The sequence below is a fragment of the Cannabis sativa genome, chromosome 2, assembly GCF_029168945.1.
Source record: "Cannabis sativa cultivar Pink pepper isolate KNU-18-1 chromosome 2, ASM2916894v1, whole genome shotgun sequence".
Classification (NCBI taxonomy): Eukaryota; Viridiplantae; Streptophyta; class Magnoliopsida; order Rosales; family Cannabaceae; genus Cannabis; species Cannabis sativa.
Window position 1 is genome coordinate 23,256,656 of NC_083602.1, and position 11,317 is coordinate 23,267,972.

Sequence of the window (11,317 nt, forward strand, 5' to 3'; positions counted from 1 at the left end):
AACACAACACAGATTGCAGAGATGTTGCTGGCCAAAAAATAAAACAATGGAGAAAAATCGTTACCTGCAGAAAAACTTGTTGACTGTGCTCTGTTCTTCGCGCAACCAAAAATAATCATCGAACAGAAAAAGGTAATCTATATCTTTGTTGTAATATTACATTGTTAAGAAATATCATTACAAATAACATGATCATAAATTTTCCTATTCACAGTGCAATTTCTTCATGTTTATGCTAAATGCAATTCATCGATTTTTTTTTTTTCCAAACAAAAACATAATTACTGTGCAAAAAAATATCAACATTAATTTTCACAAATACTTAAAATTTCATTAAAAAAAAATAATAAATAAACTAATATGTATATGATAACACACAGGAACCAATGGACCCCATGACAATCATCCTTTTCTACAATGGAACATGGGTAGACAAAACAACATACAATGATTATGAAGTGGCAGGTATACTAATCCCAATAAAATGTTCCTATAATGTTCTTGCACAGGAGATCTATGAAACCTTATCAATAGACAGAAACAAGTATGGAATTACAGTGAAATTTCAAATTAAAGAAGGGATACCACCTATAACCATCAAAGATGACAATGGCTGCAAGTTCTACCATCAAATAAGGAAGAAAAATGATGATGAAACAAGATACCCTTTGATGGTAAACACATTTGAATCATCAGCATCACCTGAATGTCTTGCCAGCAACAATTATTTAGAAATTGGAGAAACAAGTATGCAGTGTACTGAACAGTTACCAACAAGAACAGAATATGCACAATTGGTAGCAGATTATGCTTATGATCATGCACAACAAGCACTGCAAACAAGTTCAGAGATAAACCAAGTAATTACAAATCCTCAAATTGACAGAATACATGTTGGCCAAGTCTTTTCAAACAAGCAAACACTGAAGAATGCAATCAGCCTATACTCAATTAGACAAAACCAGCCATTCAAGGTGAAGAGATCATCAACTCTTGACTATAAAATCGTTTGTGTTGATGAAAATTGCAAGTGGAGTTTCCTAGCTTCAAAACATGGAAAAACAGAAATGTTCAAAGTTAGGAAGATAAAATATGACCATACATGTTCGTTAGATATCACCTCCGGAAACCATCCTCAAGCCACAAGCAACCTAGTTGGGCATGTGATAAAAAACAAATTTGTCAACCCAAAAAGAAACTACACTCCAAATGAAATTGTAGACGACATTGCAGATGACTATAGTGTCTCAATATCCTACCAAAAAGCCTGGAGAGCAAGAGAAAAAGCTATGGTGGATGCTAGACGCTGCCCACAAGAATCGTATGGCGAAATACCATCCATATTATACATGATGCAAATATCCAATCCAGGTATTCTTTTTATACTCTTGCATATCGTAAATCAAAAAACTTAATAGTATACTAATATAGAAAAAAAAAATTAATAATTTAACATAAAACATCAAAATATATTCAAAACAGTATACAAAAATATTCAATAATAAAATAAACTAAAAAGTTACTTATGTAACAGGAACAATCACAGATCTTGTTACTGATGAAGATGGTAAATTCAAGTATCTATACTTCGCTATAGGAGCTTCAATCAAAGGTTGGCAACATTGCACCCCAATAATAGTCACAGATGGTACATTCTTGACAAACCAATATGGAGGTACTCTATTGACTGCAAATGCACAAAATGCAAATCGGCATATATTTCCACTTGCATTCGCAATAGTGGATTCTGAAAATGACAACTCCTGGAATTGGTTCATGCAAAAAATAAAAGAAACATATGGAGAAAGAGAAGGACAATGCATAATCTCGGATAGGCATGAGAGTATATACAAAGCAACAAAGTCAAACTTCCCACTCCTAATGCATGGGGTATGTTGCTATCACTTGCTCAAAAATCTAAAAATGAAATTCAAAAAAGGAGGAGATGAGCTCAAACATGCATTTGATGGAGCTTCGAAAGCTTACACTATAGAAGAATTTGAGAAATGCATGCAAGATTTGGACAACATTGACTTAAGAATAAGAGATTTCTTGGCCAATGAAGTTGGATATGATAAATGGACAAGGCTATACAGCATGAATAAAAGATACAAAACAATGACATCAAACATAGCAGAGTCAGTGAATGCAGCTCTCAAATCAGTAAGAGAATTACCAGTTGCAACCTTACTAGAATGTCTACACTCTTTGGTACAAAGATGGTATTGGGAAAACAAAAATAGAGCCTTGAAAACGGACACTACTTTGGCAAATATTCCAGAAAAGGCTCTCAAGAAACAAAGAGAAATGGGCTTAAAATACAAGGTACACTTAACATTAATTTAAATTAAATTTTATAATTTGTTTGAAAAATATAAAAAAAAACATTAACAGTAAACCAAATAATTTCTGAAAAAAATATAATAACAAAAACCTGTATAAATTCTTCATGCAGGTTGAGACAGCTAACCTTCTTGTATACAAAGTGCACGATTATACAAGCTCCTACATAGTAAATCTGGAAAACAAAACATGCACGTGTCAGAAGTTTGACTATGACGAAATGCCTTGCTCGCATGCAATGGCTGTACTAGCCAAAAGAAACTTCTCTTGCTACAAATACTGCTCCTACTACTACACTAAAGAAGCTTTCATGTCAACATATGAGGATAGCATACTTCCATTAGGTGAAGCAACATCATGGAATATACCAGAGGATGTGAAGAATATCACAGTACATCCACCAAAATATAAAAGACCAGCTGGGAGGCCAAAGAAAGATAGATATAAAGGAGCAATGGACACAAAAACAAAAGTCAAGTGTGGGAAATGCAACCAAAAAGGACATAATCGACGGTCTTGCAAAAATGAAGCAATTCTAAATCCACTGAAGAGAAGAAAGTTACTTTAGAAACAAACTATACAACAAAAAAATGTCTTTCAGATTTCTTATTTTTACAAATATAAGACAAAATAAAGGAACACTAAGAACTTCTGATTTTTCATTTTAAATACCTTCATATAAATAAATAAAGATGAACACAAATGTGCTTACTGTTTTACGAAAATTAACAAAATAAACATAACAAATATATTTTGTAAATAAAATGATTTCAAAAATATAAAAGAAAAAACCAATAATTTGAATCTTGATTTATAATTTACAAAACTATTTTAAAAATATCTTCTTAATTAACATTTTCATAAACAATTTAGTTGTTAATTTGATAGTAAAAAAAAATGTAATCAATATTATTTAACTTAATTTCTTAAACATAATAAATTGAAAAAATAAACAAAAATACCTCTATGATTTGAAAGTGTGTACCTCTTTTCCAAAAAATATAAATAAAAAACAGAAGATATATGCAACGGTTTACAAACCCTGAAAAAAGAAAAATACCAACTTAATCAGACCAAACTCAAAAAAAAGAATACAACAAACAAAAAAAATACATACTACCATTAACAAAAAACCAAACTGATAAAATTCCATAATAATCTTACATTATATTACACATCTAGTAAAAAAAAAAAACTTCAAACTTAACTCCAAAAGCAACCTGCATTAATATCATATTAAAGGTACTGAAAATAGTTCCAATATCCATACATACGTTTGACAAAATGACCAAGCAAAAAGAAGGTTAATATGTTTAACGTTCATAACTACCCAAACTAGTCAATAATAACCCGTACAAAAGTATCAAAACAACAAGAAACAAAAGTGTTTCCAACTACATTAAACAACTACTTCTTTTTCTTTCCATCCTTTTCCATCCTCCCAGGATACTCTGAAGGTGATTCATAACCACTCACTTCCTTCTTCTTAGCATGAACAAAGAGCTCAACACACAGCTTCTTTCGAACAAAAGGAATGTCCAACTCCTTCGGAATCTTGTCAATCAATCCATGAATAAAATACTCAGCGTACTTTATAACAAAAACACCACAGTCACTGTGACAAATCAAAAACAAACAGTTAGATACAAAAAAGAAACAGAAACGAATATAATCAAATAAGAACATAAAAACAAAAAAATAACAAAAAAAAAAAGATTACCACTGCTCTTGTTGAGGCAAATCTTGAACGATAACAATTTCCAAAGGGTCTGTCTCACTCTTTCCTTGAAAAAATCCTGTGCTCTTATCAATATCTTTCCTTTGATCATAAAAATTTACATGTGACAACAAAATAGGCAACATGACAGCAAAAGCACGAACCAATTTTTCTGAGTTCTTGTACCTCCCAAATCTCATAGAATTGCACACTTTAAGACATCTCAAACGTATGTCAAAAATGCACATAATCCAGTGAGCCAAATCAATCAGATTAATAGCATTAAGACATTATCTAATTCAATCCATTTTCTACTGCAATACATACCAAAACCAGCTACGTATGCAGAAGCTTTGCTGTCCTTCTTAACAGATTCAATGTCACAATCATTCTTAACAAACTCATTATACATCTCAAAAATGCAAAGGCAAAAGGCAAAGAAACAATCAGTGGTATTAACAAAAGAGTTTACACTCTCATTGTACTTTATCTCCTTTCTCAAGTAGTAAAAACAAACATCCAAATGCTGCATCAGAAAAAAAAAAGCCAAAATAAATTCATAAAAAATCAAATATAATGTAAAAACCCATTTAAAATCAAACATAAAAATAAAAAAAATAAATGGACTAACCGAGCATGACAAATTTCTTCCAGGAGTCAGCAAATCATAAAACCACATCTTATCATCAATCTTCATAATTGCAAAATCCAACGGGACTTTCAATTTCCTATCACGTTCTTTAAACTTTTTAATCTTGTTCCTATCATTGAAACCGACCTTAAACCACTGCTCAAAAAGTTTAGACTGAAGATCATCAATACGGTCAAGTGCAACTGAAGAAAAAGCAAGCAACTTAGATTGTTCTCCCTTTGGTTTACTACTACTCCCAATAGAACCAAAATCAGATGTAAATGGACTCCTCAATGCAGATCCAATATTGGGAACCCTCTTTGCAAACTCATAAGAATTAGCTTCTAAATTCTTTTCCTAGAAACAAAATCAAACAGATTAATACATAAACAATAATAAACAAACCAATATACAAACAAAAAAAGAAATACTTTGACAAACTGTTAATTCCATTAACATTATACGTACCTTTTTCAGGCTTCCTTCAATGGTTTCAATTTTTTCATTAATGATCTCCATGGCTGACAAAGTAATACTATCTTCTGTACCTTGACTATCAAACAAGTTAGGAGACCCAATGACACCAGCCACAACAACATCAATTGCAGATGAATCAACCATATTTTTTCTTGCTTCACCACCAACATCATCCTTGGTAACTGATCCACCTTTTTTAGATTTGTCATCACCCTCATTAATTCCCTTTATAACTTCCTTGACAATAGAAGAAACAGCATCACCACCCATACCCTAAAAAATGAAATTAACATATAATGAGAAAAAAAAAATAAAAAATAAATATGAAAAAAAATAAATTAAGGAAATAAAAAATAAAATATACAAAGTGGTTACCTGGTCATCACCATCATCTTCATCATCTTTTGATTTCTTATTTAAATCTTTAAACTTAGCATGATCATCTTCATCTTGTTTTTTCCTCTTCTCTTTATCAGCATTAGCATCGGGCTGAGATGAAAGAAAACCCATTATATCAAAACTTGGAACATCATCATTATCACCCTACAAAACATATATAAAACTTATTGTGAAGCATAAACTTAAATAAAAATATAAAAATATTTACATAAAATAACAACAAAATTGTAAACAAAGTCAAAACTTATAGAAAACACACAAAAAATATGTAAACAGTAAAACACATTACCTGTAAACAAGAATACCGTAAACGCTTACATGTAAACAAATTTTTATATAAAAACACAAAAACAAATAGAAAACAAAAATATTACCAAGAAAAGCAAAGGTGTCCTTCTTTAACCAAACCACCATCTCCAACATTTTGTAAACCTTCACCCTAATTAAACATATTGAAAATAATAATGATATAAATAAAAATAATTAAACATAACAAATAATAAATCATATTAATTAGTCTTTTAATAAATCATATCCATATACAAAATAATTTCTTTTAACAATAAAATACAAAACTGTAAACAACAAAATATTTATAAAGGAAACATGAACAAAACCTCTACAACAGTGTCTCCCTCATTAACCAACACACCACCACTTTCAGCAAGATTTAAAACAGGATCCTGTTACAAACAAATAATTAAAAAGAATATGAGAAAAACTAAGTAATCATAAAAAAGATAAAACTACTTAATATTGCAAAAAAAAAAAAAATAAAGCTCATTAAAATAAAAAACTATTTACAAACATACAATAGAATAATCTTTAACATTTTCAGTAACCAAATCTACATCATCAACCTCTTTCATAACTAGATCCTGAAAAAACAAACAAACACATCAATTATAAAAATAAGAACTTTAAAACTATAAAATAAAAATAAACAAGTAAAAAAAAATAAATAATCATATTTACATCCTTCACTGCCAAATCAACATTAACACCATCTTTCAAACCAGATTCCTGCATTAAAACAAATATTAATAAACATACAAACGAATAATAGTAAGACAACTAAACAATTAACAAATGGATAAACACTCACATCATCACTATCACCACCACTATCATCACGGATATCCACGACACTCTGAGAAGCTTTTAAATCATCAAACTTTTCTTTCAAGTCATTAAATTTCAAATCCAAGTAAAATTGCAAACTTTCATCAATCTTAGAATCTATGTGGGAAATCATATTGAGTTCCAACTCCTTGAATCTACACTTAATATCTGATGTAAAACCCTCAAAAGACCCATCAAAATGTAATTGCTTTTGAATTACTTTTTTAACGTCCCTCCTTAACTCATTTAAAATAGAAGATTGTAAACCAATCGCACCAACTCGATCAACATCAACATCTGAATCTTCCTTCTCAATAAACTCAAGACCAGATAGATTAAGCATTGATCTCTCTTCATCTGTAGGAAATATATATTCACCTTTCAGCTATCACGAAACAAAAAAAAAAAAAATAAACACAATTAGTAACCAATAAACTTCAAAAAAAAAAATGTAAACTACATAATATCAAAAAAATAAATAAAAATGTACCTTAGGAGATGAAAAAACTTTCCTCTCAACAGCACTATTATTAGGAAGACCCACATTCAACCATCTACAAATCCTATATTCTGGATCACTATCATATTCACAAAAACCAGCCTTCTGACAAAGAGGAATAGTTTCGTAAATCCAAACAAGAAATGCATAAGGAAAACAAGGCAACTTGTAAGTCCTCGAAGATTCTTTATCAGCAGCCTTTGCTTTCCCTTTACGCTTATCAATATGCTTGGAACCAATATCTTTCCCTGTTTTTTTCTTTGGTACACCCCTCAAACCAATCCTCAAGTTGTGTAAAGTTTTCTTAAAAACTAATTTTCCCCAAGGAAAACTCTCATAATCACCAATCCCAACAATATTGAGTATTTCATTAGGAACCTTCTTGGAATTAGGGCTTGTGAACAAGCAATTAGAAACGAAATACAACACCGCCATCTTAACAGCGTATTCGTCCAACTTAAAATCACTATACCTAAACCTCTCCTCCACAGCACTGACTGTTACTTGTTGATCACTAAAATACTTATCCACAAATGCATTCTCCTTCTTTGCATAACCACTCATATCAGAATCACCAACACATAATAAACCAGTCACAACAGCAAACTCAGCCAAACTAAACCTGAAATTTTGAGAACCAAATTTGAACCACATTTCATAAGGATTTTTCTGGTGTACCTCCCTGTGCAAAGCACTGTGAATCAACTGAGTTTGCATTGCAATTGGATTCATGTCCAAAAAATGTCCAAAACATGTCTCACGAAACAGCTTTGCTTGAGAAGGAGTCAATTTACTATTGATAATGGCAATAACATTGTTTTCATGGTTAGGAAAAAAAATTATTCTTCCACCAACCCTATCCTCATGCTTGAAATATAACTCCCACTCCTAAAAAATTAAAATAGTAATCACATAAAAAAATTAAAATAAAAAATTACAAATAAACAAAACTATGTAAACAAAACAAATCCAACATGCCAACAATAATGAAAAAACATAACATTATTGTTTACTCCTGAAAATAGCAAAGTATACAAAAATACATAAATATTAAAAAATTAAACTAAATCATATACAAAAATATTAACCACCTAAGAATAACGGCAATCATTTGTAATTGAAAAATAAACAAAAACAAACACAATGGACCCAATGTCCCCAACAACTAAATAACAAAGAAAACTATGTAAACAAAACAGTTGACATACCAACAATAATAAAAAAAACAGAACATTACTGTTTACTCGTGAAAATAGTAAAGTATATAAAAAAGGTTAGTTAGTTTAACAATAACAATAACAATAATAAAAAGAGGTGTTCTAAAATCTAAATGGTTAGTTAGTTTAACAATAACAACAAATCTCTCTCTCTTATTTATATCATCAAATAAAAGGTTTGATACTAAATTTACTTATATATATGAATAGTACTCCGTGATTGTGTGTGACTTATAAATAAAAATGCTTCATATATATATATATATATATATATTACAAGATTTTAATTTGGTCAACTGCCAGTGGACCGTTGTTGATCCAACTACAAAATCATGTGTCCAACCATGTTGTTTTCTTTTCTTTCTTTATATATAATCTACTCTACTATATTTTTAGAATTCACGAGAGGCCATATATGTCAACAAACTAAATCATATACAAAAATATTAACCACCTAACAATAACGGCAATCATTTCTGTAAATTGTGCTTGATTTGTTAATATAAATGTAATTGAAAAAAATAAACAAAAATACAAACGACTGAACCAATTTCCCCAACAACTATGCCAATCATTTCTGTATTGTGCTTAATTTGTAAGTGTGTGAATTAAGAAACTGTAGGAATAGTAAAGTATACAATAACATAATAACAAACAAAATAAACTAAATCATATACAAAAAAAAAATATAAACATAATAAACACCTAAATAAACTTGAATATAAAAAAAAAAAAAAACTAAAAAAAAAAAAATTAAAAAAAAAAAAACAAACTAAAACTTAAATATACAAACCAAAACAACACTATTAACACTAACAGATAAAAACGAAAAAGAAAAGAAAATCCACTCATACATATGCAACATCAAATTAACAAATGAATATGCCCAAAAATTGAAGATGAAATAGCATCAACAAAGAATATGAAAAGGAAATAAAAGAATCTCAAACAACAAACCTAAAATGAAAACAAAATATAAATATATATATATGTGTCACCCTACTCAGAAAACAAGAAACAACTACCAAAATGAAAAATAAAAATCAATAAAAAAATTAAAAAATAACAACAAAACCTAAATCGATAATAGAAAAAGTTATAAAGAATACCTAATCCAAAAAATCTCATAAAAAGTAAATAAAAAACTGAAAAATAAACAAAAATAAGAACACATACCTTCATCGATTCATTGTTCTCAACTTCTAGATCATCACTGTCGTAGAAGTCCTCATCATATTCAACAACTTGTTTCAATTTTTTCAAAGGCCGATCGTCAGTAACCTTCTTGTTTCCACGATTATATTGCTTCCTCTTCACTTCCTTAACAGAAACATCACCAGAGCCCTCAGAACCACCAGAAAGATCTTCATTGTCATCTTCAGAAATCGTTTTCTTCATTTTTAACTTGTCAAGAAGAAGCTTCGATGAACCAGATGGAGAAAGGGAAGAACGAGTATTAACCATTTACAATCAGATTTTTTTGAGAAAGTTTTAAATGAATAACCCTCTATGAAACTGCCACACTAAATAGAGAGAAATTTTAAATTTCAAAACTCTCTCTAAAAAATACCCACACTAGAAATTTCTGAACTTGAAAAAAAAGAAACCCACTAAAAAACCCTATAAACCGCTCCCTCCCTCTAACTAGACAGTATACTTACAAGTCTACAAAATAGGGAGCAATTATCATGAATATCAAAAAACGTGATACCCCTGACGCGCGTGAGATGCAAGACGTGGGATGATGGATAAGAAGTGACAACACATGGTCTGACGTCACTTGGGAAACGCGTGGCTCAATAAATGATAATTAAATATAAAACGGTAATAAAAAACGGTAAACTTACCCAATATAATAGATCACGGTAAAAAAGGAAATTAGATCAAAATAAAGGCTCCAAATGTAAATTTTCCATAATATTATTTAGAGAGATTATAGAGTGCAATGTCACCGCTTCATACTTCTTTTTTATATAGATATATAGATATAGATAGATAATAACAATAAATAAAAATAAAAATATATAGGATACTAATAAAATTATATATCATGTCAACAAAAGTACAATAGAAAATAGAACTTAAATATTATTTAAAAAGAATTATATACTGTATAACAAAAAAAAATATACCATTCACCAAAACACATATACAAAAAAAATAATAATAAAAATATATCTATTCTATATAAAGTGTGCCTATATAACTGAATTCTTGGTTTATGAGAAATTCGTGGGTTATTTTTTATTTTTATTTAATAAAATAATAAAATAATAATAAAAAAAATCTCATTAATATTTGAACTGATATTTTCTTTTTATAAAACACGAGGGCAAAAATAAAGTAATAATTAGGGGTGTTCATCCGATCCAATCCGCACTTTTTTGCTCAAACAACATCCAATCCGCACTAAGTGCGGATTTCATATTTTGGATCCAATCCGATCCACATAAGAGTTTAAATCCAATCCAATCCAATCCGCAATAGTGCGGATTGGATCAGTTATTTTGGATCGGTTATTTTTTTAATAATAAATTATTTAATATTTCATAGAAAAAAATTTAAAAAAGACTATTGTTTCTTAATCTCCAATAATAATCTATTTCTATCTCTATTTATATACAAATCAAACCAATATACATATATATATAGATATTTATATATCAATATATATGTACTTATCCTTAAATTTACACTAAAATATATATATATCTCTTACTAAAATAAATAAGCTAGTATACATATATTTAAATTTATGTGTATGTGTCTATGTGAATAAGAATTATTTTTCTTGTGTTTTTTATTATAAAATAAATAAAATGCACCAACTCAATATATTACTAAAAATGATTAGGAAATTAGAAGTTTGTGTCTTGTTTTGATTAATATATATTATATATTATAATTTTTTA

General features: G+C 29.2%; 4 protein-coding genes across 4 annotated transcripts; 1 reads left to right on the forward strand and 3 right to left on the reverse strand.

Moving 5' to 3' along the window:
- The first annotated feature begins 386 nt into the window (after nt 1–386).
- LOC115700217 (uncharacterized) lies at nt 387–2,911 on the forward strand. Its single transcript, XM_061109246.1, has 3 exons — nt 387–1,371; nt 1,535–2,325; nt 2,456–2,911. Exons 1-3 carry the CDS (start codon nt 387–389, stop codon nt 2,909–2,911), a joined length of 2,232 nt encoding a protein of 743 aa, XP_060965229.1.
- Nucleotides 1,770–4,475, reverse strand: LOC133034852 (uncharacterized). Its single transcript, XM_061110308.1, has 2 exons — nt 4,064–4,475; nt 1,770–3,958 (listed from the first exon to the last, which is right to left on the reverse strand). Exons 1-2 carry the CDS (start codon nt 4,306–4,308, stop codon nt 3,751–3,753), a joined length of 453 nt encoding a protein of 150 aa, XP_060966291.1. The 5' UTR covers nt 4,309–4,475; the 3' UTR covers nt 1,770–3,750.
- Nucleotides 4,329–5,857, reverse strand: LOC133034205 (uncharacterized). The gene is made up of 4 exons (XM_061109247.1): nt 5,544–5,857; nt 5,160–5,441; nt 4,692–5,048; nt 4,329–4,586 (listed from the first exon to the last, which is right to left on the reverse strand). The coding sequence occupies exons 1-4, from the start codon at nt 5,676–5,678 to the stop codon at nt 4,329–4,331; spliced, it is 1,032 nt and encodes a 343-aa protein (XP_060965230.1). The 5' UTR covers nt 5,679–5,857.
- On the reverse strand, nt 5,853–10,351 carry LOC115717639 (uncharacterized). The gene is made up of 8 exons (XM_061109248.1): nt 9,582–10,351; nt 7,180–8,076; nt 6,673–7,074; nt 6,543–6,590; nt 6,380–6,445; nt 6,185–6,250; nt 5,942–6,006; nt 5,853–5,856 (listed from the first exon to the last, which is right to left on the reverse strand). The coding sequence occupies exons 1-8, from the start codon at nt 9,867–9,869 to the stop codon at nt 5,853–5,855; spliced, it is 1,836 nt and encodes a 611-aa protein (XP_060965231.1). The 5' UTR covers nt 9,870–10,351.
- Between the last annotated feature and the right edge of the window lie 966 nt (nt 10,352–11,317).

Excerpts from the sequence above, each read along its gene's own strand:
- LOC115700217 (XM_061109246.1), top strand. The coding sequence starts at position 387 with ATGGACCCCATGACAATCATCCTTTTCTACAATGGAACATGGGTAGAC. Across the intron at positions 1,372-1,534 it reads GATGCAAATATCCAATCCAG|GAACAATCACAGATCTTGTT; the intron begins GTATTCTTTTTA and ends CTTATGTAACAG. Across the intron at positions 2,326-2,455 it reads AAATGGGCTTAAAATACAAG|GTTGAGACAGCTAACCTTCT; the intron begins GTACACTTAACA and ends TTCTTCATGCAG.
- LOC133034852 (XM_061110308.1), bottom strand. The coding sequence starts at position 4,308 with ATGTGCATTTTTGACATACGTTTGAGATGTCTTAAAGTGTGCAATTCT. Across the intron at positions 3,959-4,063 it reads TTGCCTCAACAAGAGCAGTG|TGACTGTGGTGTTTTTGTTA; the intron begins GTAATCTTTTTT and ends GATTTGTCACAG.
- LOC133034205 (XM_061109247.1), bottom strand. The coding sequence starts at position 5,678 with ATGGGTTTTCTTTCATCTCAGCCCGATGCTAATGCTGATAAAGAGAAG. Across the intron at positions 5,442-5,543 it reads AAGATGATGGTGATGACCAG|GGTATGGGTGGTGATGCTGT; the intron begins GTAACCACTTTG and ends TTCATTTTTTAG. Across the intron at positions 5,049-5,159 it reads TTGAAGGAAGCCTGAAAAAG|GAAAAGAATTTAGAAGCTAA; the intron begins GTACGTATAATG and ends TTTTGTTTCTAG.
- LOC115717639 (XM_061109248.1), bottom strand. The coding sequence starts at position 9,869 with ATGGTTAATACTCGTTCTTCCCTTTCTCCATCTGGTTCATCGAAGCTT. Across the intron at positions 8,077-9,581 it reads AGAACAATGAATCGATGAAG|GAGTGGGAGTTATATTTCAA; the intron begins GTATGTGTTCTT and ends TTAATTTTTTAG. Across the intron at positions 7,075-7,179 it reads AAGTTTTTTCATCTCCTAAG|CTGAAAGGTGAATATATATT; the intron begins GTACATTTTTAT and ends GTTTCGTGATAG.